The sequence below is a fragment of the Panthera uncia genome (assembly GCF_023721935.1).
Source record: "Panthera uncia isolate 11264 chromosome A1 unlocalized genomic scaffold, Puncia_PCG_1.0 HiC_scaffold_17, whole genome shotgun sequence".
NCBI classification, from domain to species: Eukaryota; Metazoa; Chordata; class Mammalia; order Carnivora; family Felidae; genus Panthera; species Panthera uncia.
In genome coordinates this window covers 145506964-145532100 of record NW_026057577.1, presented here as the reverse complement: position 1 = coordinate 145532100, position 25137 = coordinate 145506964, and the positions used below count along the sequence as shown (strand labels likewise).

At 46.4% G+C, this 25137-nt stretch overlaps 1 protein-coding gene across 1 annotated transcript in view; it reads right to left on the bottom strand.

Moving 5' to 3' along the window:
* The window catches only part of SEMA5A (semaphorin 5A), a 474488-nt gene that overhangs the window by 152598 nt on the left and 296753 nt on the right, over positions 1–25137 (bottom strand). Inside the window, exons 7-8 of the mRNA XM_049648285.1 lie at positions 15266–15364; positions 13643–13856 (exon numbers count right to left, since the gene is read on the bottom strand). Of these exons, the coding sequence (XP_049504242.1) occupies positions 13643–13856; positions 15266–15364 (313 nt within the window). The remainder of the gene's footprint in view (positions 1–13642; positions 13857–15265; positions 15365–25137) is intronic.

Below are 25137 nucleotides of genomic sequence, written 5' to 3'. Positions count from 1 at the left end.
GGGATGGGTCCCTGACTGTGTGAACTGCCGTCAGATCAGGAAGCCCCGTCTCCTGGAAAGCAGAGCCCTTTGAAACTCGGCCAGCATCCTGCTCCTTCTCCAAAGACAGTACAAAAGCAGGAATCGTTGTTAGACAGACAGCCACGTCTCTCTCCCATTTGCAGATATCAATCTGGAGGCAGGGATGTTTGAATCTCACCAGGCGCTGCAACAAGATGCACATTGTTTCCCTCCCATTATTTAAGTTCTGTCTCTTGTTAAAATGCAATTCACCACAAACCAGTGATCTGTCGCTCCTGAGTGAACTGAACAAGTCATAAATCAGGCTCTGCCTTCCTGTCTACAATGAGTGTGAGTGCGTGAAAGAGAGATCTGAGCGGTCCTTTATTCTTTACTGTCATTAGAGCTCTACACGAATAGTAGGTGTGCTGCTAATTCAGAAAAAAACCGACATGAGTATACGTCAGCTTACCATAAATCTATGCATGGAGAAGCTGGTTTTTTTCTCATGCTTAGAAAACATACTGAGTTACGGATTACAGAGCACATTACAAAATCTGTCACGTCGCAAGAGGAGATATGGATTGTGATACCAGGACATTTATTTTCTACATTTACTTATTAGTGGCCATGCAGATACGGGTAAGAGAAGAGATTCATAATAGAATAAACATGAGTAATGAGAAGAACAAAAGCTTCAACATTTTCGAGACGATCTGGACCATGTAAAATCAGATGCTGAGGGGCGCCTGGGTGGCGCAGTCGGTTAAGTGTCCAACTTCAGCTCAGGTCACGATCTCGCCGTCTGTGAGTTCGAGCCCTGCGTCAGGCTCTGGGCTGATGGCTCAGAGCCTGGAGCCTGCTTCCGATTCTGTGTCTCCTTCTCTCTCTGCCCCTCCCCCCTTCATGCTCTGTCTCTCTCTGTCTCAAAAATAAATAAAAACGTCAAAAAAAAAAATTTAAAAAAAAAATCAGATGTTGAACGTCAATATGGATCCTTCCCTTCTATATTCTTTCTATTGCAACACCTACTGCATCAGGCTGGAGGTGCCTCATGTTCAGAAGTGACCAGATCATTAGCAGTTTCTTCATACAGAAATATTTCTTGGGGCACCTGGGTGGCTCATTCAGTTAAGAGTCCGACTTCGGCTCGGGTCAAGATCTTGTGTTTTGTGAGTTCAAGCCCCGTGTCAAGCTCTGTGCCGACAGCTGAGCCTGGAACCTGCTTCAGATTCTGTGTCTCCTTCTCTCTCTGCCCCTCCCCCCACTCATGCCCTATCTCTGTCTCTCAAAAAAAAAAGAAACAAAGAAAAGAAATATTTGTCCACATTGACGAGAATGGATGTGGAAGACAGGAATTCTGATTTTCCAACTCTACAAAAATGTTACTAGAATCACAATCTATCATAAATCCTTTCTCAGTCAAAGGCCACCTTGCAATACACTTGCCCAAGGCAGACTAGAAAATGCCTGGGCATGGGGCCCATGTGGGTTGTGGCTCTACCCATCCCAGATTGAAACCCTGGGCTGGATCAAAGACATCTGGAATGCTCTTTCATCCTAGATGACAATTCAGGGCCCAAAAGACCTACTTCGCCATAAGGATTAAAGAGACTGGTATGTGGTAAGATCCCAATAAACGATGCCTACATCATTTCATCATTTACTTTTGATGTCCCTCTTAATAACTTATATTTAGTAGAACCTCACATAATGATAATGAATTATCAAATATGCAAATGCTAAGCTTACAGGTGATCAAAATGTAGGAAACGTAAAGCCATGTTGAGTTTTTAAAATAGCAAGCTATTCCACAAAAAGAAAAGGAGTTAGTGGAAACAATCTTTAGACGTGACATAGTGAGCCAGATATTTTTAATTCCCTGATTTTGGGGGGGTCAGTCACGACCCAAACCATTCTCATATATATATTCCTAAATCCCATACACTCTCTTACTAGGCACCTCTCCCTTTGTTACAGCTACATGAAAATGTGCTTCAGGGTGTTCCAGAGTAAACTAATTTCATCTAGGTATTTAGTAAGCATGGATAACTATTTAATTTTAATAACTAAAATTAAATTAAATTAAGCACAGTGTGGTTTAAAAGCCACTGAGGTGCTAAAGCTTTCCTTAAGATTTCCAGTAAAAGACAGACAGATGGGCAGATAATACATGTCTGTCTGTGTATGTATGTGTGTATGTGTATCATGTACATGTATATACATATAGTATTGAGGCATATGTATATATGGCTCAACACTTCCACCTACTGGCTGTGTGAACTTAGCCAAGTTCTTTAACAGCGCCCTGTTCCCTCCCTTTTAGAAAGGTGGTTAACGATGCCCAATATGTATCACTGGGGGAACCAAAGGCAATGCACATCCACTGCTTAGCGCCTAATGGCTAATCATCAAAATATAGATCACCATTTGCATCTGTAAATAAAAAATATAATAAATATATATGTACATACAAAATACATAAATTAATATTAACACACATATTGGTAAACATATCGCCAGTATTTATTGAACAAGCTCAATCACAAGCTTTGCATTCTGTATATCAAATCAGGGTCTTTGTTCCCACCAGCAGATTTGGCACGAAACGCCGAGGTGCTATAGACAGAGCCTTGAATGCCAGCACTCCTCCATCACCAGGCACGTACCACCTACTGGGGGGACCGTGCCGGGCACTGGGTGCGTAGATGTGGTAAAGTGACAGATACAGCCCATGCCCTGGGGGACAGAGTGAAGAAACAAACAACACAGACCGACAAGTCATCACAAGGACGACAAGAACAATGGGGGTGAATTCAAGGGTCAGAAAGGAGAGGACCAGGGAAAAAGCAGAAGTCAGGCTGGGAGGGGACACCAGGCCAAGAGCTGGAGAGACAGCCACTGAGAGAAGACCCTCAGAGTGGCCAGGAACGGGATGGACCAGTGTTGGGATGAAGGAATCAGGAGACAGGAGAAGGGCCAGGACAGCAACCCAGCAAACCCAAACCCAGTTTGCATTTCAACTGCTACTGGAGAGGCACCGAGGGGTTTGAAAGAGAAGTTCATGACCCACTTTCCCGTGTGTGTCCCGTGGTGGCGGCGTGTCCTTGGTGGTCACTGGGAGCAAAGTGAGCCCCGATCCCCAGCTCCTTCAGTCACTGAGCACCTGGAAGGAGGAAAAGCATTGCCTAAAACTAGAAACGTGGTTCCAGCAAACCTGATTCCTTCTTTCCTCCAGGGGAATATGACCTGCTGCAAATGTGTTATTTCTGTGGGTTTGTGGAGTCATACGAGAGCAGCTAATAGCACGGGGACCTGGGCCGTCTGTCCCCAAAGATCTGCTCCCTCCCCGTGAGCACGCACCCCGCCAGCCCAGGACTCTCGAGGAACTCTCCCCGGACAGCTGCACCCAGGATGCTCTTGGAACCCTCCCCGGACAGCTGCACCCAGGACTCTCCCGGAACTCTCCCTGGACATCTGCAGGGGCTTCCTTAACTGGCTCTGGTCTCCATGCTCTCGCTCCAAGGGACACAGACACCCTTGAGTGTTCTTCGCTCCGTTCCAAGCACCGAGCCCCCGCAGCCCTTCTCCTCGAAGCATCTGCCACATCACACGCTCCTAGGCTCGATTCGTTCAGACTGACTGTGCGAATATGGATTTCTGAACACCTTCCAAGCAGCAAGTTTCAATCTATCATGTTCATTTTCTCCCGATTATAGTCAAAGCGGCGGTTCGCTTCCCTTAGGAATGGATCCTTTCACCTGAAGAATCGGGAATGAAAACTTCGGAACTTTTAAAAACTGGAATATTAACTTGATTTTAAAGATCTTTGGGGCGCCTGGGTGGCTCAGTCGGTTAAGTGCCCGACTTCGGCTCAGGTCAAGATCTCACGGTTCGTGAGTTCGAGCCCCGCATCGGGCTCTGTGCGGACAGCTGGGAGCCTGGAGCCTGCTTCGGATTCTGTGTCTCCCTCTGTCTCTGCCCTTCCCCCACTCACACTGTCTCGCTCTCTCTGCCCCTCCCCAGCTCTCTCTCTCTCTCTCTCAAAAATAAACATTAAATAAAAAACAAAGATCTTAGAAATATTTTAATGCTTAATTGTAATGCTTAATAAAATAGTTTTAAAGAGAAAAACCGGTGAGAGCTCCCCGGAGGAAGACACCGGGCTGTAAGAGCGTGCAGTGAGAACGCGTATACTTGAATGACGGCGTGGTCTTTGTCTCCTGAGCTGACACGGGCCAGGGCAGGGCAGAAACCCAGAGCACAGAGTCAACCATCCAATACGTAGCAGTGGATTATAAAAAGGTGAGAAGCCACTGAGTGCATACAAAGAGTTTAACAGAACAATATGGAGGCAGATTTGCCGAAATACACAGACCTGGGGATCTTATAAACAGGATGACAATATGACTTATGAGCCAAACGGGAGCACTTTTGAGAGGGACAGGGAGTGATGTTATAATCACGCCAGGAGTGATCCACGACTGTTGCAAGGAAACTGCTCGTGATCTGTAGACAATACAGTGAACCACCTTCCCGCCTGGTTACGTAAGCACTAGCATTTTCTGTACAATACATTGTATTCTCTGTAATGGGACGGAATTGCTCTGTGTGGATTTGTGTTTCGTTTAATGCAGGTCTCCATATGACTTAGCGTATACAGTTGGTGCCTTTGGCCAAAACGTACCTTGGCAGGGGAGAGAAGGGTTCGTTCATCCATTCTCTCCTGAAATGTGTACATTGGGAAGTCCAAATGACTGACTGGCAAATACAGAGCTGTCCCCACAAGACGGAAGGGATCCGGTGCTCCCCTACTTTCCGGCATTCAGCACAGAGACCCATCAGAGCACGACACTGCTTTCAAAGAGCCGCAGAAGAACAGATTCCTTCATGTCACTTAAACTTTTGTGCCCATAAAAGACTGTTTGAAAATACGTCAGACTCTTCTGCTTGAGTTTAATAATCCCCATTCACCTCATCTCCTTTCTTAAGTTTTTAGCAATCAGGAACCCCTCCCAACCTTCCGTGGGTCCTCCTATCCCTCTTGTGTGCATAAAAATGTGGACATCAGGAGAGACGCGGAGGCAGGTTATGACGTTGGTGTTTCCTAGGGTGTAGACTAAATGTGGAGGGCAGAGGATGCCAGCTCTGGTGTGGGTCTGTTTTCAAATCCTGGCTCGTGGACACATCAACAGCGTGGCTCTGGTTCGGGGGGCTGGTCCCTCTGACCCCCACTTGCTCCTCTGTAAAATACCAACAACGTCGTCTCCCTTCTACCTGACAAGATACAGCCGCCGTAACCCCGTGAAGATAATCAACCCTTTGCGTTCACCACACTATTTCCAATATACCCGCACCCCACACGAGATGGACAATCGACCTGACGTCTCACCAGTTAGAAAAGGTGGCTCATCGTGCTGGGTCACATGTCACCTCACAGCTTGCGTGCTCTAATTGCACTGGCTCACACGTCACCCTACTGCCCGTGTGCTCTAAGCCCACTACTCATCGTCCTCTAGCAGCTGCAACGTCACACGTTAGGTGACAGGCTTTAGCCAGATGCTTGCATAATATGAGGGTAGACTCTTGACTATACAATCGTGATTTCTGTTCTGGCTCTACTAAGCTTCTTTTCCTTGATAAAGACTTTACTGGGGCGCCCGGGGGGCTCCGTTGGTTAAGCGTCCAACTTGGGCTCGGGTCATGATCTCACGGTTCGTGAGTTCGAGCCCCGCGCCGGGGTCTGTGCTGACGGCTCGGAGCCTGGAGCCTGCCTCTGATTCTGTGTCTCCTTCTCTCTGCCCCTCCCCCGCTCGCGCTCTGTCTCCGTCTCTCAAAGATGAATAAACATTAAAAAAATAATTTAAAAAAAGACTTTACTTTTCCTACACAACTGTATTTCATCCCTAGGCTCCACTTGTCTTTTTTGGGCTTGTTCTGTGAACGCTGCTTCCATTTATGAATTTCCTGCTCAAGCAAATGTCGTCCATCCAGGGAGCCCCTAGAGCAGATGATTCACACCCTCAGGGACTCTGCTGTGGAGACGCTGCCAAAAGCAAACTCACTGTCCCCAGGACGAGCCCAAAAGAGTCACTCTGACCTGGCCATGCCTGGCTCTCGGAGACGCGGCATCTGGTCCCAGAATAAAGCGCTGAGGTCCTCTACAGGCACCTGTCTTCACGGTTAGGAGAAACAATTTCTCCTTGAGTTCGGCACAGAGGGGATTTTCTCCCTCCAAGTAGATTATCCTTAATCATTAGGAGGTTAATCATTGTATTTTAAGGACCTCAAACAGTCTATTTAATGGGTGGAGAACATCATTAAAGGACAGTATTTCAAACCAGGAAAAGTTAAAGCTGTTACAAAAAGTGTTTTGTTGGCTAGAAACATAAAAGCTCCTATGAAATGACATTGTTAAGATGGGAAGTCCTGCGATGTCAGGCCCGTCTGCTTCCACATGAGGTCATGGTTGGAATCCACAGAAATAGAAGGAGCTGCGGATCTCATCCGGGCAACCCCACAGACAGGCAAGCACCTCCCCCCAGAGAAGGACAACGCGAGGGTCACCGAGTGCTAATAAGATACGTCCACGTAGGTGTCCATGCTGAGTTATTGAGGCTTATTTATTTGTTTGTTTGCTTTTGTGAGAGAGCGGGGGGGAGGGGCAGAGAGAGAGGGAGAGAGAGAAAATTCCAAGCAGGCTCCCCACTGTTAGTGCGGAGCCCAACTTGGGGCTTGATCCCAATACCCTGTGACCATGACTTGAGACGAACTCAAGAGTCTAATGTTCAGCCTACTGAGTCACCCAGGTGCTCCAAGGCTCATTTATGAATTAGTTTTTCCAAGTTCTTACCAAGGTTTGTTTTTTTTTTTTTTTTCTATATGAAAGCATATAGTTCCCTTGGAACCCACAAACTCAATTTGCATGCTATTAATTTGAAAATTTCATTTTCCCCCTTTTCATACGTTTACTGTTTCCCCAATTTCATTGCCAATTTCTTAAAGGCAAGTTTTACAGCTTCTCTATTTTAGTCATTGACCATTAAACATTTACCATCCTTCCTTACAGTAATCATTTAATAAGCGTTATTAACGATTAGTATTTTAATGCATCAAAGCTATTAAGGTCTTTCTCTAAACACATAAATTTGTTCTAAGAGAGATTTGGGCACGAGGGGATAAATCTGATGTTGAAACTTACATTCATTACCACACACATAACTCAATGCTTCAAATTCCTCTAGAACACCATCCAATCGATCGCATTGCCTCTGACAACTGACTGAATAAATAATGGTTGAAAATGAGTGTCTAAATGAGAGACAAAGGAAGAGTTTTTTTCAAATGTTTGGGACTGAATCAGTTTCAAACATACAAATCTATTTTTTTTTTTAAATTCTGGGTTACAAGTTGTACGGCATGTTCCCATGGGGTAACAACATCATTCCTATTTCTACTATTTTGAAACGCGCTTCTCTCCCAATCATTCAACAAATACTAACAGGGCATCAACTGTGTTTCCAGCACAAAGTGAGATACCCAGGGCACAAAGATTGCACACATATCATTCCTGCGCTTGAGCAATTCAGAAACTTGGGGGTGAGGGGTGGACGCAGAAGCCAACGACTCATCCAGTAATTCATTCATTTAAAAGATATTTATGGGTGTCGGGGCACCCAGGTGGCTCAGTCAGTTGAGGCTCTTGATTTTGGCTCAGGTCACGATCTCACAGTCGTGGGTCATGAGATCAAGCCCGCGTCAGGCTCTGTGCTGAAGCCTGCTTAAGATTCTCTTTCCCCCTCTGCCCCTTCCTTGCTCTCTCGCTCTCAAATAAGAAAAAAAAATTTACGGTGTTTACTATGTGCCAAGCACTGTTGAAAGCATGCAGGACACATCAGTGAACAAAACACATCAGCCCAGCCATTGGGGAACCTCCATTCTAGGGGAGGAAGGAGACAAGCACTAGACGGCATAAGAGTTAAGGATAAAAGCTGAGCATGGTAAGGGGGACAAAGCGGGCAAGATGGGAGAGACCATCACTTCAAATAAAGTGATCGGGGGACGTCCCATAGAGAACCCCATCTGAGCAAAGACTGGAAGGAGCTAAGCCAGCTAGCCAGCTGGATCTTGGGGGGTAAAGAGCTTTCTAGATAGAACAGGAGCCAGCAAACTAGTCTTCCGGCCAATCCTACCCACTAACTATAAATAAAGTATTATGAGCACGCAGCCACCTGTGATCAGGTAAGCACTGGCAATGGCTGCGAGGAGGACAGAACTGAAAAGCTCCAATGGGGACAAAGTTGACTGCAAAGCTTGAGATGCTTATTCTCTGGCTCTTCGCGGATCTCTGGGAAAGAGCAGAGAGCCAGCGGCACGTTGCAACATTTAAGAGGCCAAAACAGAGGGAGCAAGGGGTGGGAAGGAGTGAGGACACAGGAAACAGGAGGCCACGGGTCGGGCTTCGGCCTTCTCTGCAGGTGGAATGGGACCCTGTGGGTTTCCGGCAGGAGAATGTCTGAGAGCTCCAACACAGTCCTGCGTAAAGCCAAGAAGGGATGGGAGGTCCAACTGAAACTCTAACTAGAGCTAAGAGGGGCCAGGATCTGGGAGGAGGCAAGGGAAGTGAGGAATGCATGGGTAGCGTGTGCAAAGGAACGTGGTGAGGAGGGCACGCCCTTCACACTTGCCCCTCAAGGACACCAACCGTGCACATGGAGGCAGTAGGAGGAGTCGGGGCAGAAAGAGCAGGTGCAGCCGGACCGCACAGGCTGCGAAAGAGAGAAGAGGCAAACCGGGTGAAAGTGTCCGTAGCCAGCCAGCTCCCCTGCTCCACGCCAGCCCTTGCTGAGAGAACGTCTCACCAGCCGGGACTTGTTGCACAGGTGCAGGGGTGCAGCTAAGACACCCCTTCATTGGGGTACACTCACAGTGTTGGGGGTGTAATAAGAAACTGTATCTGGAACTCTGGTATTTGATCCAAGGGGCTTAACTTGCTCAAGGAAAATTGCTGGAACTATGGCAGGTGCTTGTGCTAGGTCCCTGGGGACATTCGAGGCTTGGTGGGTCCTTACTCAGGGCTCCTTGTATCCTGGCAGGAAGTGAGCCTGGACAGCCCAATGTCACCATCTGGCTGAAGATAAACCCTGAAGCACAGAGGTTCCTGAGGGGCCGGGTGGCCAAACGTCCCTGGCCTGTTGCGCTCTGTCTACATGTCGTGAAATCCTAAAGAACATCCTTTGTGCCTGTGTGCTTAGACCGGAGCGTCAGTGCACTTGTTTCTGTTAAGGCTTCACTACAGTCCTTAGAGGGAATAGTTCCGACTCAGGATAAGCGAGATCCAATCCATTTCAGTATGCTGCCTAGGAGGGGGCACTCCTGCCCCAGAGATCATGGGATGGAGGAGAGAGGCACCGTGGACAGAGAAGGTGTAAGTGGACGCAAGGAAGAAACAGATGACAAACAGCTGTGCCTTCGGTAAAGCGAAGACAGCACTGTGTGCTTAGTCAAGGAGACTAAGGAGCGGGCAGAGGATGTACCCACCCCTAGCACAGACAGAGAGGTAGGACTCCCATCAGAAATAAGGTGCAGGAGCTTAAGATGTCAACATTCGAGCATTTCCTGATCAGGGCACCGTTAGAGCTTGAATAGGATCCGCCCTTCCCCCCAAAAAAGAAATGTTGGAAGTCTTCACCTTCAGTACCTGTAAATGCGATCTTACTTGGAAACGGGGTCATGATAGATAGGATTAGTTGAGATGAGGTCACACTGGAGTATGGGGGGCCCCCTAATCCAGTACGCCCGGTTCTTACATGAAGGTGGCCAAGTGGAGACGCAAAGATACACAGAGACAAGACCATGTGAACACAGAGGCAAAGACTGGAGTGATGTGATCCTAAGCCAGGGGATACCTGGGGCCACCAGAGCTGGAAGAGGCAAGGAAGGGTCCCCTCCCCGAGTCTTCGAAGACCACCGAGTTTTCCCAATATAAAGTAACTAGCTGAACTATGGAAAGGGCCCCGTCTGTGTGTGGGCAAGTGGTCCTGGGCACAAATTGATCCCCAGCACCGAATCTGAACACAAAAATTGTGCCGATCGTGGTTAATAGGTACTATCTATCTTCCACACCTCGCCTGCTGAGACCCTTCTCTCTCTCCAAGCAAAAATGTTGGCCCAAACCGAAGAATCTCTAAAACAAAGAAGTGAGCTCTGGTTATCATCATATGTGAGTAGCTGTTAGTGGAGTGACCATCTGAGATGTGTAAGTCATAAGCCCTGTTGCTTTACTTCTGTGAGTGACCATCACGAAACCGCATCTTCAGTCAAAAGGCCCCGGGATTCCCACGCCCCAAAGTGGGAGCTCGGATGTGGAGGGAGCTGCCTGCCGACCCCGCGTGAGAGGCTTGTGCCTCCTCAGCGGGCAGGTCGTGGTCTGTACATTCTCCACCGAGCACACCAGCTCTGGGTTTCCCAGCACACCCGCTCACCACTCGTGCAAGTAAATCCAAACCTCTGATCTCCATTTGTCCCCTCTGTGCCTTGATTCTCAATCAGCTGAAAACTCTGGAGAGGAATGTAAGAGCCTCACTGAACGGGTCCCTAAAATCACAACCGGAAATAGGACCCCTTCTTGATACGGCAGCACTAACTCTGTTTTCAGCTTGTTTGATAAAACGATGGAAGTCCTCCCTTGAGAGGAAGAAATCTAAGGCCACAGCAAAAACAAAAAACAAGAAAACAACAACGAAAAAAGGAAGGGGTAACAGGTACAGCAACGATCTCAAATGAAGAAGGAAAATCACTCTGGAACACAGCGGAAAAGAACTGAGACAAGGGTGTCTGGTCAAGAAGGAAGGAAAAGACGGGATGTAAAGTATGGATTCCAGGCAGGCCAGTGAGGACAGATGTCCCTGCATCCAGGCAGGCCAGTGAGGACAGATGTCCCTATATCCAGGCTCAGTGTGGGGACAGACGCAGAACTGTGTGCGGTTAAGGGCCAGAATCTATCCTGGATGAAAGGTCAGTCGGAGCAGAAAACCAGGGTCAACCAGGAGTAGAAACAATATCTTGGGGTTCAGTAGAAGGCGGCAGTGCCCCAACAGGACACAGGAGATGGAAGCAACACTCAACACGCAGGAACTCTCTGCTCTCCGCCCCGAGAGGGGGGGCGTTCTTTGGCGGGTGGGTGGGGGTGGGTGGAGCTGAGGGCAGCAGACCATTCGGTGTCCCGGGGACGAAGATGAGAAGGTGGGCCGAGGGACAGTTCCACCATGTTTACCTCGGACTTATTTTCCATCGCTGCAGTTGTTGGATTATATCACATATAAACAGCAGCACATTGGAGGAACCCAAAACATTACTCAGTATGCTCGACAAATAATGACGGCATGCCCACAGTGACTATGGTAAGCAGTTAGGTCCCCCACTGCCCTTCTCAGGTCACCTGACGATCAGACAGAAAGGGTTCCGCACAGACATTGACAGAATCTGACCATCTGATCAGCCAGTGGGTATCTGAGTCACGTGCAAAGGAACAGCCAATGTTTGTAACTCATGCCGTGACCTGAATTATGTTTCCAGGATACTCTTCAGGGGGTCACTTTTGGGGGGAAGAAAAGAGAGACGGTAGATGGTATTCCTGATTACTTTTTGCTTTGTTTTGAACGAACTCTAATTACAGTGCCTTTGGTTGGGGGCAGGTAATTTTGATTTTTCACTGGAAACTTTGCTTGGCCAGAAAAATCAACAAATGACTAGAAAGAGGAACTTTAAGCTCCACAGATGAAAGCTTCAGGGCCTGAAGGGGACTGAAACCAGTTCAACAAAAATAATGTTAATGAAGAAAAGCTAGTTACGGCTTCAGTTTAGGAAAACAACTCATGTTACCCTCCGGAAGCACATTACTGGAAACGCATTCAACTTACTGGAGAAAGTTGATGAGGACGTTCTCTTTTCTACAAGGGAGTTCTTCAAAGGCAAATTGATGGTTGGTTTGACTACATTATTTGGCAAAATGCTTGCGTCCTGTTTGTGTACACATATACACATAAATACACATCAACAATGAGCCTAAGCCGGTGATTCTCAACCACAGGCACCACCCCGCCAAGAGAGATTTGGAAAGTTCTGGAACTTTCTTTATTGGCACAATGAGGTGGGGGGAGGGAATGCTATTGCATCTAGTGGGTATCAGCCAGAGATACTGAGAACCACCTTCTGATAACGAGGAAAGCCTCCCGCCACACACACATCAAAGAATTATCTGTTCCAAAACGTCAATAGTGCGGAGGTTGGGAAATTCTGGTCCCCATAATTTGCTTGTACTTGGCAAAAGGCCAGTAAATCTTCATAGAACTCGAAAGCTCAAAATAAGAAAAAGTATAATGGTAAGCTCAAGACATCGTCTTCATACAAACTGTCAGAGGGATGACAGGTGGTACATGGACCTATCCATTTAACACTGTGTGTGTGTGTGTGTGTGTGTGTGTGTGTGTGTGGTCACATTGACACATGAACACACACACATACAGAGGGATGAATTTCAGCTGGCACACATGAGGACATCATATGAGGTCAACCTCTATTCAGATGGTTGGTAGCACCTTCTCTCTGCTTAGTGAGGAGGTGACCAACTTCTAGTCCAGGATTGAAAGGACGTCTTCTAGGGTCTTCTAGGGGTTTCTGGTTTTGCAGAAAAGAAAAGAAAAGAAAAGAAAAGAAAAGAAAAGAAAAGAAAAGACACAAGGAATACGGCCTCTTCTCCTACTGGATATCGTCATATCTGGATGCAGTGCCTGAAAATGGAGCACTGACTACCCATCCACCCCCAGCGGAGCCAGCCCGAGGACCACACGGAACACCGGACGGCAGGGACACATCAGTGACGAGGCTGGGGTGCTTACTGACTCTCGAGCCACTGAGGGAAGGAACTCTGAAGACACCTACCCCAAAGTTCTATTTGTGTGACTTGACAGCCTTTTTTCTGACACTGATCAAGCTCTTTGGAGCCACCTGTGGCCAAACGCATTCTCTTACACGGTGTCTGAAAATTCCATAAAATGCTTGTAACTCCCCTTTTTTACATTTATGATAAGTTAAGAAAGAATGTATATGGATGTACAGATATCTCTGATACAACATCAAATTTCCTGAACTTCAAACAATAGCCTAAAAAGCAGCCTAAGGTCCATGAATAGTCATGTCAACATTAGCCCCATTATTCTGGTCCACAGTGTTGACTGTATTTCTTCCCTCCTCCTACTACAGAGCCACATACAATGCCCTTCCACACAGATGTACAAAACAAGTTATATTTGGTTTCTTTAGAAAATGAAGAAACTGGCGCCTGGGTGACAGCTGAGCAACTGACTCCTGATTTTGGCTCGGGTCATGATCTCACAGTTCATGAGATCGAGCCTCACGTCGCACTCTGTGCTGACAGTGCATGGAGGCTGTCGGGATTCATTCTCCCTCTCCCTCGCTCTCTGACGCTCTCGCTTTCTCTCTCTCAAAATAAATAAACGTTTAAAAAAGAAAATGAAGAAATGGTTTGTCTTCAGAAGCTGTGAGTTTGCTTTCAAAGCACGAAATAACCAGGCATTACAGACGAAGGAGGTGGGGAATCAGCCGTGCCGGTAACACTCACCATTAAGCCATTTGGAGTTGTACTGTGCCGTGCGGAGAGGAGGTAAGATGCCCAGACTTCGGTAAATGGCAGGATCCCGTCCGGGAAAATCCATGGCTGTTGCAGCGTAGAGCTCCCCGCCGGCCGTGAGAAGAGCCGTGGAATTGTGCTGGGGACTGTAGGGACAGCGGGCCATGCCACTGATCTGATCATGGATTTCGGTCAGGTTGCTCAACTACGGGCAAGGGCAAGACAGAGGAAACCAATTATCGCTCGTGAAAGCCCTTTAATGGTGTTAATGGATTAGGTCCTCCTGAACTGCAAATAAGGCATGGTGCAACAAACTCTCTGGGGCTCAGGGTAAGACACGACAAATGTTCACACTCCCGTGCTGATGGCAACATCCGGCGAAGGACATGGACAGAGAATCCACCCGTCATCTCCCTCACTGTCCCCTCAGAGTGGCTGGACAGGGTGCCACTGAATTCACAAATACCAAGTTAAGACTTCTGTGTGTGGGTTCTGTTTATAATGCATGGGCACTGCAGATCTTTCCACTTTAATGAAGCAAATTTCAGTATTTATATAAATAGAAACCACAATAAAGATTAAGCACAAATGTATCACTGTAAGTGAATTCAAACGTTATGAATAGCCCCAAACTGTGCTCACAGGTAAGGGTGCGTGCTATTTTGTACCCCATAGTCCAATTTCCAAGACTCTACTATGTCAGTTTTCAGACAGACAACTCTGTGTCTTGCAGGCCATCGGCTGTGAACCCGGCTTCCCAGATGCTGGATTCCCAACCAATCACTGAACGAGAAAAGTTCCTAGGACAACAGGGACCAAAGGACAACCACCACATGGGGTAGATGTCAGGGTTACATAACCGAGTAGGTGCAAAGCGTTTAGAACGGGGTGTGATCCTCCTTGTCGTCCTCCCTATATTTCCAATAACTGAATGTTAGCTTGGAAATATTGCAGATGAATAAATTCAGGCTTTGAGAGGAGTAATGTGACCAGGAAATTAACATCACGGTAATTCTTCATTATGCTCCCTGTGGAACACCAGACCAATATCTCGAACTAGGAAGACTGCCCATGTGCTCTGACCTACAGGTGTAAGACACGGGTGCCGGAAATTCCTCTGTCACAGGACAGGTTGAAAGAAAAAGGAAAAGGACAGGTTGGAACTTCACTTTGCCTAGGGCTTCATTCGTTTGTTTGCTTGTTTTAATTTTTTTTGACGTTGCTCTCATCCAACTTGTAAATTCTATTTTCTTCCTTTGGATTATGGTTTTTAGGCCCTTTTATATACTTAGTAGTATCTCTATAATAAATCAAGATAAATGAAGAGCATGTTGAGGATTTGTGTTCAGGATCACTGGTGGGGATAGAGCTGATAGAAGCAGTTTAGAAACATTTAAATTTAATTAAACAAGTTATAGTTATGTTCAGCTTTTTATATAATAGATGATGTGATTAGTAATCAATCAATACATTGAACATTGAGTTCGAAAAATATATTTTTTAATTAAAAAATGACTCCTTAGGGAATAGACATACATGTAAAACTACAGTTTTAATAGAATGTTTGGATTTTCCCAGTATTAAATTCTGTCAACGCTCAAAATGAACACCTACCGAGCGGTTGGTGCAGACAGGCGTGAAAGCATTGGTCCCACAGGTAAATAAACGGTCGCCACCCACCAAAAGCACCCGGATGTAGTTCTGACACTCCTCCTGAGAAGGAAAAAAAAAAAAAAAAAAATCACAAGAAACATGTTACCAAGTCCTGAACACGAAAGGAATGGTTAATCTGAATATATTCTGATCGGCTAACAAATTAAATGATAATTAACCACTAAAGAGAAAAAGAAAAAAAAAAAAAAAAAACCTTTTAGATATTGACCAAAAAATGACAACAAAACTGTTAAATAATCTGACCTTCGTAACCTGCATACTACTTGTTCAATAGAAGACATTTATGAAGATAAATATACATTCAATTAAAAGCTCAAAGCATGTGTCTTCTGATGAATGTGGTTTCATTTCGAATTGTACCTGTTAACACCGCAAACCTTAAATCACCTTTGACATGTGTTAGGAGAATAAATAAAAGGAAGCTATGAGATACTGCTCATGAAACAGTGTCTTAGAAAACTTCTCCAGAACTTTGGAAAAAAAAAATGTTACAAAATGCTTCTCCAAAGGGAAGGGTCACATGTGAAACTCTGGATACAAATTGCAACAAGTTTTACATCAAGTTTTCAAACGTTGTTACATACGTGGTGAGAATCTATAAATATTTTTGATTCTTTATGCAAAAGTAAAAATGTAACTAATAAGGAAAGGATGCCCAGCAGAAACCCCACGCTGGGTGTTGACCCGGAGTTGAATATGTTTCGTGCTTGCAAAACATGCATAGAAAATCTGGGGCACGGTCATAATAGTGCATCGCCTTCTGAGCTACAAAGCCCTTCATTCATTCAGCAAGCATTTACCGATTAGATATCCTCTGGCAGACATGTGCCAGAGGTCACGATCTAAGCACTTAGCAGAAAATGAAAATACAGGGCCATAACAACTAATATAGAGCTATCCATAGAACAATGTTACTACCTGCGGAGGGGAGGGGAAGGGAAGAAATGTAGGAAGCCTTCCCAAGGGAGGTGACATCTAATGTAAGCTTTAAAGAATAGAATTCAGTGAGGCTTCCTGGAGGAAGCGCCATCTGACATTTGGAGGATTTTGCTGACCTAAGGGGGAAAAAAAGACACTCCAAGCAGTGGGAGGGGACCGTGGCAAGGCGCCGTGGCTAGACAAAGTGTGGCACTTTCATTGCGGATGGAAGAGGTAACACATAATCTGGGGAGCCAGACACGGGCCAGTTGTGCCTCATGAATATGAATTTTACCCGGAAGGTGAAGGGACGCCTCGTGAGCTTTGCACCGCTTGCAGTCTGACCTTGACCCAATGTTTGCGGTTGAAGGGCCACTCAGGAATCAATGTGGAAGCTGAACGTGAGATAGGGAGACTACCGTTCGGGAGGCAGGCCAGGAAACCGCTTCCTTAATTGGGTCCCCGGTCATTCAGTGCCTGGACCAGGCGGAAGTGTGAAGGTGCAAAGCCAGGAGGCAGTGAGCCAACAGGACGTGGTGAGGAACCAACCGGGTGGACAGAACAGACGCTGCGCGATCCCAGGACGGTTGGAATCACGCGCTGCCCCACGTAAGAAGCCCTGCGTTTGTTGGCACAGCAATGCCCTCTCCGATCAAATGGAACCCCAATCTCCACGGGGTGTTGATTTGCCATAACTCAGTCTGCTTGTTGGCCTGGTCACCATGACATTGAAAAGAGCTAAGTTTTGGGATCTCCTCTCTAAATGTAAAGTGAAATGTCAAGGGTAGGTAACTCTCCTAAGACCATTACTAGCAGTGGTAGCAAATGATCACCAGCTGCTAATCTGGACACCCCTTGAGGGGGAAAAAAAATAGTGAAAGACCTAAATTGAGTATCAGAAGAATTAAGGAGTATAAACAGGAGGCAGTAAATTGGGTAACTGAGAAAGGTATGTCAGACGGGGAACAGGCTTGTTCTGTTCTGTTCTGTTTTTATGACTAAGGAAAGGGCAGAGAGTTCTAAAGGGAAAGAACAAAAGAAGACTCCAAGGAGTCACGTGGTTATCCATTCCTAGGCTCAGGGACCACATGGAAGAGGCAGAGGAGGGGTGCAGGGGACCGCCCACATCAGACAGCACAGGGGCACGGGAGTGTGCAAAGACAAGCGTGAAAAACTGAAGCCTAAGCATGTCTGAGGGAGACTCCAAAAAACCAAACAAAAACAAAAACAAACAAACAGACAAAAATAACTTTGGAGGACATGGGCTGAGAGGGTTTGATGCCCTCGCAGATGAAACAGACACAAAACTGACACTGTAATCAATATGAGATGGAAAATTACAAACAATGGAGACAGGTGAGGATTTTATTTGTTCTTTGCTGTGCTTTTAGAGTTCTTTCAAGAAGGAGTCTGTGGCCGTTTAAAGCAAGAGACTGACACAAGGTAGAATGTGCCAGAAGCAGTCCTACAGCCGTGAACACAGCCAAGGGTAGGTTATTCCAAGATCCCGACTGAGAGATGATGCCTACAGACAGGGTGGAGAGAAAGCAACTGCCTCTAATCAATTATGGGAAGGGAAACAATCATGATAACAAATGGATGTTTATCTTTATCTTCCAAAAGAGAGACAAAGTGAAGAAAGGACTGGAGGTCATTATCATTCATGAAGGCCCATCACAGCCTTGATGAAGCAGGTTAGGGAATGGGATAACCAGCCTGCAGAAGTATGCCAGAGAGGCAGGACAAATCCAACTCCTACTTTTTGTAAATCTTAGAAAAAAGCAAATGGCGGGGGTGGCGCCATATTATTTCAACTGGAACAGAGAACCGTAACAAGCCTGTTCCCGTAAGAATGTGAGAGGGTGCTTGGGGGCTCTACTGTCTCAGAATGGTCACGTGCCCGTGGGCTCCCCTGCTCAGTGAGGATGCAAGGCAGGAGGGAGAAAGATGTCAAGGACCAGGACGATCGGACATGGATGTCTGCACGGTCTTTTTCTCAAGGATGGAGGACAGACCCAGCCTTGCACTGTAAATGGGACCCGACGAGGGTAATGTTCTAGATGAGCTCAGGATCACGCTGGGATGCACCAGATGGAGGAGGAGAGGCGGAGGGAGGAGGAGGTTTGCATTATCACCAGCGAGGCTAGGACAAGGTCGTTTGCCCATTGTGTCCCATAAGAGGAATTTTTGGAGGCATGTGTACTTCTGTGTTTCTTCTTATGTGTCAAGAGCTGAACTCATTTGCCCAAAGCCTGGCTCAGCTCAGCTCAGCTCACAGCCTCCCTGCTTGAACTCCCTTAAAAGTCACCTCATGTTTAATTCACAGACTGATTCAGCTGATTCTAGGAGCAGGTTGGATGTGACCCTAAACAAATAATGCATTCAAGACAATTTTTTTTAAGAGAAACTGGCATAAGTTCAGACAAAAGAGAAATGTAGAAAATACAGGAATGGAAGAAAGTAAAGGTACTTAGCCTTCTGAGCAGCAGATAAATTTAGGAATCAGAAAGTCAGAATTACCAAGGAAAGGAAATGGCCCGAGTGCCGGGCTCTCCGTAATCAATGTCCTGCTGCAGCCGAGCCTAAGACTCAAATTCTCCTGCGGAAAATCTTCCCAGTGGATCGCCTCGTGGGTCACAGGTACACGCCTGGCCATTTCGTGGGTTATTTAAATGTTCTAGAAATACCGTTTGTTTTAAAGTGCAGGCTTGATGTAGAAGTCCTGTTAGGAGATCCTGTTACAGGTTTGTCTTGTAAATCGACTCATCTAAATTTCTTCGAGTTTCCTTTTCTCATCTAAGAATTGTTTCTTTTTATCCCATTTCTGTATTGCGAACGTGGTTTAAGGGAATTAAATGAATTCTGCTTTTCCAAGAAGCCACAGTGCTGATTTCCAAGGATGCTCGCAGCCTGCCACATGGCTTCTGTTGTTGATAAGGAGGGTCATCAATCTACACTTTGATAATAACACTTGAACATTAAGCAACCCATGTGTGCCTGTGATCCCGCAGGCGGGTCAACCTGTCCTTTACTTCAAAGCAATTCTTATTTGAATTGAGAGCTGGGATGCATAGTTGCTGACCCACTGGAAGAGCTTTCAAGATGGCGGCAGGCCAATGCCCACTTGGTCTCAAGGACCTATGACCCCGACCCCAGGACAGCAAACACACGGTTTAGGACCATTTTCTCAATGAATTAACTGGTTTTGCCTTACAGAGTTCATCATTTTTTCCCCAAGGGGTATGTTCTGCTTGAAGAAAGAACGTAACCGTGTAGAAAGATGACCTATAAACAGGGTGGATGTCTCAGCAATCCCTACCCCACGGCAGGCCCATCGATACTAGGGGTGGAGGGTGAGGACTGGAGCCTGGCAGCATTTATGCTAATCACAGCGCTCCCACTGAAAGCAGAATGTCTCTCTTAGTGATGCATCACCTTTGCAAGCATCCAGAGTGCCAAAGAGTAATTGATAGTAACTGCACGTGCCTCTCATGTTCAATGTACATTTATTGAAAGTCACGATGACCAGCTGGATCTTGAGAAATTGCATCATCCAATCAGATGTGTGTGTGTGTGTGTGTGTGTGGATACACACACACACACACACACACACATACATGTGGGTATGAGACATATATGTAAAACATATGTGTATAAGATACACATTTATTATATATGTATATAGCTGCATACAGATTACAGAAGTTTAAAAGCTTACTTATTTTGAGAGAGAGAGAGAGAGAGAGCATGAGCAGGGGAGGGGCAGAGAGAAAGGGAGAGAGTCCCAAGCAGGCTCTGCACTGTGAGCACAGAGCCTGACGTGGAGCTTGATCTCACAAGCCATGAGATCACAACCTGAGCTGAAATCAAGAGTCGGGTGCTCAACCGAATGAGCCACCCAGGTGCCCACAGAAATTTAAATAAATATATGGATGCCAACATATCTATATTTTTAAATCGAGATGTACATACCTATAAGCATATAGATATAAACAGACACATTTGTATATGGATATATATTAACATATCTATTGTATGCTACACAATACATAAGGTATTGACAAATGAAAGTGTATTTATTATGCATATATTTACATAATGTGACTGTTTGCAACTGAACTAATTCCACACAAAACTTGTTGGGGACACCTCAATTTAAAAAAACCCAAACTTGCTGCACAGGATCTATACAGGTTGTTAGCATCTCACCCAAAGAATCCTCAATTTTTGCAGCAATTATATGGAATAAATTCAGGTCTGTAGTGTGCTGCACGCTTTAGGTCAAGAATTCCAAATGCAGGTGCTTTGGGTGAAAAGGTCCAAGCGACCCCCACATGCCACCAGGCTCCTGAGCACGATGGTGTCATGTTTTCTTTCCGGTCCTTGCACAGCTGGACAACGTGGCTAATAGAACCACAGGGGAACCACAGGAAGAACCATACACAGAGCCCTGGACTCCAATCAAAACTCTCCCACTAAGTAATCCTAGGAACTTGGTGTTCAAAGTACTGCGATGAGATCACGAGCAAGAAAACTGAGAATTATAAACTCCGGCTTGTACACCAAGCAGCTCCTGGTGCCCTCGACAGCCCGTGCATTTCCTACAGGGCACGGCGGAAAGGGCTGCGGAGTGACCCCAGACAGACGAGGAACCCGTGTTAGGGCATGGGAGAATTGCCTGTTTGCATTTAAAATAATATTTGTTTGATAGACATTTAAATAATTCTCGAAGCCAGTTTCTATACTGGCATTTGAGAAAGAAAGTAATACAACAGACTTTATTCTAAAAAAATTTAGAATACAGAAAAACCGGTTTTTCTTCCTTTTACTGCGTGAACACGTTTGAGTCGTTGTAGGTAACATCATGCTCTTTCCCCAAAGTGAGCTGAAAAAATCTTTAAGCTTATTTGAGAGAGAGAGAGAGAGAGAGAGAGCACAAGCAGGGGAGGGGCAGAGGGAGAGAGGGGGAGAAAGAGAGAATCCCAAGAAGGCTCTGTGCTGTCAGCTCAGAGCCAGATGAGGGGCTCGAACTTACGGAACCGTGAGATCATAACCTGAGCAGAAGTCAGATGCCTACCTGACGGAGCCACCCAGGCTCCCTGAAAATTTTCCAAGTACAACTGGACTCAAACCTCACAGAGAACTGGCGGCCTCAGTGCCTGCTTTCTCTTCTAAATGGGCCTGAATCAAAGATTTGGTGACATTTTCTTGACCTCCGTCCATGAACGGTCAGTTGAACGGACTACATGTGAAATGGTGCCCGTGTGGGTCCCAGCAATACCGGGAGGCGGGGAAATGTGTCACCTTTCTTCTCCCCTGCCCTGTAGCCAGCTGAGGAATGTTCCCTGCAGGGCGGGGAGCGGGCCGGGGGAACACCGCCCCGCAGCTCAGCCCCCCTCCTCCGCGCCTGGCATGCCGGCTGTGTATACACCACGCTGCACAGACCACTGTTCTTAGGGGAGAGAGAAAACAAACATGCATTCACTCCAAATGGCTGGCATTTTTCTCATTTTCTAGATGTCACATTTTGCATTATTCTTTTCATTTTGGGGAGAAGGGAAACTTTGTAATTCTGTGTGAGTTGTCATAACACCGCGCACAAACAAAAAATACGAAATCGCTGAATTCTCATTTCTAAACTCAGGGCTATTGAGAAAAGCCTGAATTCCACTCCTCCAAATAGATGTTACAACAGGCCTCCTTCATCCATGAGGACACTTTCCAAGACCCCCAGTGGATGCCTGAAATCACGGTTAGTACCAAGCCCTGTCCATATATAGTATGAGTTTTCCTATACGGTCACAGCTGTGATAGAGTTTCATCTGGAAGCTAGGCACGGTGAGAGGTTACAGCAACAAATAGCAAAATACAACAATCATAATAATACACCATAGTACAAGTTTTGTGAATGTGGGCTCTCGCTCTCTCTCCCTCAAAATATCTGTGTTACAATCTCCCTTCTTCTGTGGATGGTGAGATGCCCACGTGATGAAAAGAAGGGAGGGGAGGGGCGCCTGGGTGGCTCAGCCGGTTCAGCGTCCAACTTCAACTCAGGTCACGATCTCACGGTTCGTGGGTTCGAGCCTCTCGTCGGGCTCTGTGCTGACAGCTCGGAGCCTGGAGCCTGCTTCCGATTCTCTGTCTCCCTCTCTCTCTGCCCCTCCCCCACTCTCTGTCTCTCTCAAAAATAATAAACGTTAAAAAACCTTAAACAGAAAAAGAAGAAGGGAGGTGAATGCCATAGGTGCCGTGACGGGGCGTGAGGCCACTACTGACCTTCTGATATATCACAAGGAGGACCCTTTGCTTCGGGACAACTGGCTGTGGGAGACAGAAACTGCCAGAAGCAAAACCGTGGGCAAGGGGAGAGCTGTGGCTGAAGTGACTCTGTGAAAATGTTTTCTGATCGGGCCTCTTGAACTGTCAGAACAGGAACGAAGTTTCGAGATGCCTGGGTGGCCCAGTTAGTTGAGCTGCTGACTCTCGATTTCAGCTCAGGTTGTGATCTCACGGTTCATGGGTTCCAGCCCTGGAGCTGGAACAGCTCGGAGCCTGCCTGGGATTCTCTCTCTCCCTCTCTCTGGCCTTCTCCCACTTGTGCATGCTCTAAATAATTAAATAAATAAATAAATAAATAAATAAATAAATATTTTCAAAAAAGAGGCGGTCTCTCTTGGAAAAAAAAAAAGAACAGAGAAATTTGGGTTGTCTGAGTCGTGAATTCAGGGACGAGCCTGGCTGCTCCTTTGCATAGGAAGTGTCCTACTTCCTTCTCTCCTGTGTCCAGCAGCTGGGCTCCAGGCTCTCACCCGATGGCTGCTGTGTCAGGTGCCACTTTAAGAAAGTACCAGAGGGCTCCCGTGTGGCCCAGTTTGGTTATCAGAGGGGCGCCCGGGTGGCTCCGCCAGTTAAGTGTCTGACTTTGACTCAGATCTCAGGATCTCACAGTTGGTGGGTTCGAGCCCTGCGTCGGGCTCTGTGCGGACAGCTCGGAACCTGGAGCCTGCTTCGGATTCTGTGTCTCCCTCCCTCTCTGCCCCTCCCCCGCTCTCTCTCTCTCTTTCTCAGAAATAAACATTAAAAAAAAAAAAAGTACGAGTACTGCTAAATGAGAAAAATGAGCAAGTAAAGGAGGACGGAAAGTCTGGATGTCCCTCCTTCTGCTCTCCCCATCCAAAGATCCCCCCTCCAGGGCTGCTTAGGCTGGTGCCTCGACGCACCCATCACGTTATTTTTCGCACACGAACTTTTACTGCACACGGGTCGGCTACACAACCGAATTCCATCCCAGCTGAGCACAGGTTGTGCACAAGTGTGTTCGGGCCCATTAATACACTTAGTACAACGCACGAGACCGTGCAATCTCCCCTCGAGTCCTGGCAGGTGAAACTCATCTTCATCTGTGTTAAGACAGTCTTAAAAAATGCCATCCACAAATGCCGTTTCAATCAATTTACAACTACTGAGAGGTGCCATTGTTTTTAACCTATTAAAACCAGAAACATACGGAGCTTGAAGGTCTGGTTTTATTTGACAATGTTCCCTTCACTCACTTGTCTTCTGTGTTTCAGAAAACTCAGCCGAGGGTAGGAATGATTGATCCCTCATGTCAATCAAGTGCCCATCACCTAATGGAAGGAAAGATGGCCTTTCCCCTCTGTTTCTGATTGTCGCTTGCCTCATTTCCAACCTCATGAGCAAACAACCAAGTGGTCATAGCTTAAGGCAAAACATGGGTCAGTTTTGACTCAGCAGAAGCAGTTTTTCACTCTGAGTAGTAATGACCTGCTAGGAAAAGGCTACCACATTGATTCTTATAAAATTATTGACACATAGACTACAAGCAGGAAGAAATGTTGGCTACATTAATAATCCTTAAACACATAAGGAACACAAGGAGACTTATGGCCAAAGAAGGGAAGGACACTTATTTTTTTTTTTAATTTTTTAATGTTTATTTATTTTTCAGACAGAAAAAGACAGAGCATGAGCAGGGGAGGGGCAGAGAGAGACAGACAGACAGACAGACAGACAAACAGAATCCAAAGTAGGCTCCAGGCTCTAAGCTGTCAGCACAGAGCCTGATGCAGGGCTTGAATCCATGGACCGTGGGATCATGACCTGAGTGGAAGTCGGATGCGTAACTTAGTGAGCCACCCAGGTGCCCCTGGAAATTTCTGCCTTCTCTTTCTTCGTCTCCAAGCATTTCCCTGGCTAAGATTGCATTGTCTTCCTTCCCCTCTTCCTTCTTCCTGGTTATTCAAGTTTTGGAAAACCCAGTGATTAAGTTCGCTAAGACTGCCCTCCATGTCTGACTCTCAAAACCGTTAACTTGAAAGACAGAGAAATGGGCAATGCAAATGGGTAAAATAAAGTGCATAACAGTCTTATCCAAGTACAGACGGTGTGACGATCTTTTACCAGTGCTCACTCCATTCACCACATTTTCTCCAAGCTCTTGGCTCTGGGATCACATTGGCACAGGGAACCTTTCTTGCTGTTCTTTGTATATCTGTTCTTCTCTCTAACACAGAGTGTGATTCACACTGGAAAGGACCGTACTCCCATAAAGTAAGACCATCACTGTCAGAACAAGACATAATGAGCCCATGTACCAGCTGCAAGAGAATTTCCTCGAGATGATGCGGTGTAACTTTCTCAGAAACAGATTTCCTTGGAGGAAGGAACTCTGCTTTTATTGAGCCCGCCAACTGTGTGGAAGGAGGTCTACCCCGTGCACAGTTGCTCAGGAAATGCATTTCCAACCTTGGCTATAGACTGCTCTTTCCAGGGGCACCTGGATGGCTTAGTCAGGTAAGCATCAGACTCCTGATTTTGGCTCAGGTCATGATCTCCCGGTTCATGGGTTTGAGCCCTGCACTGGGGCTCCGCAC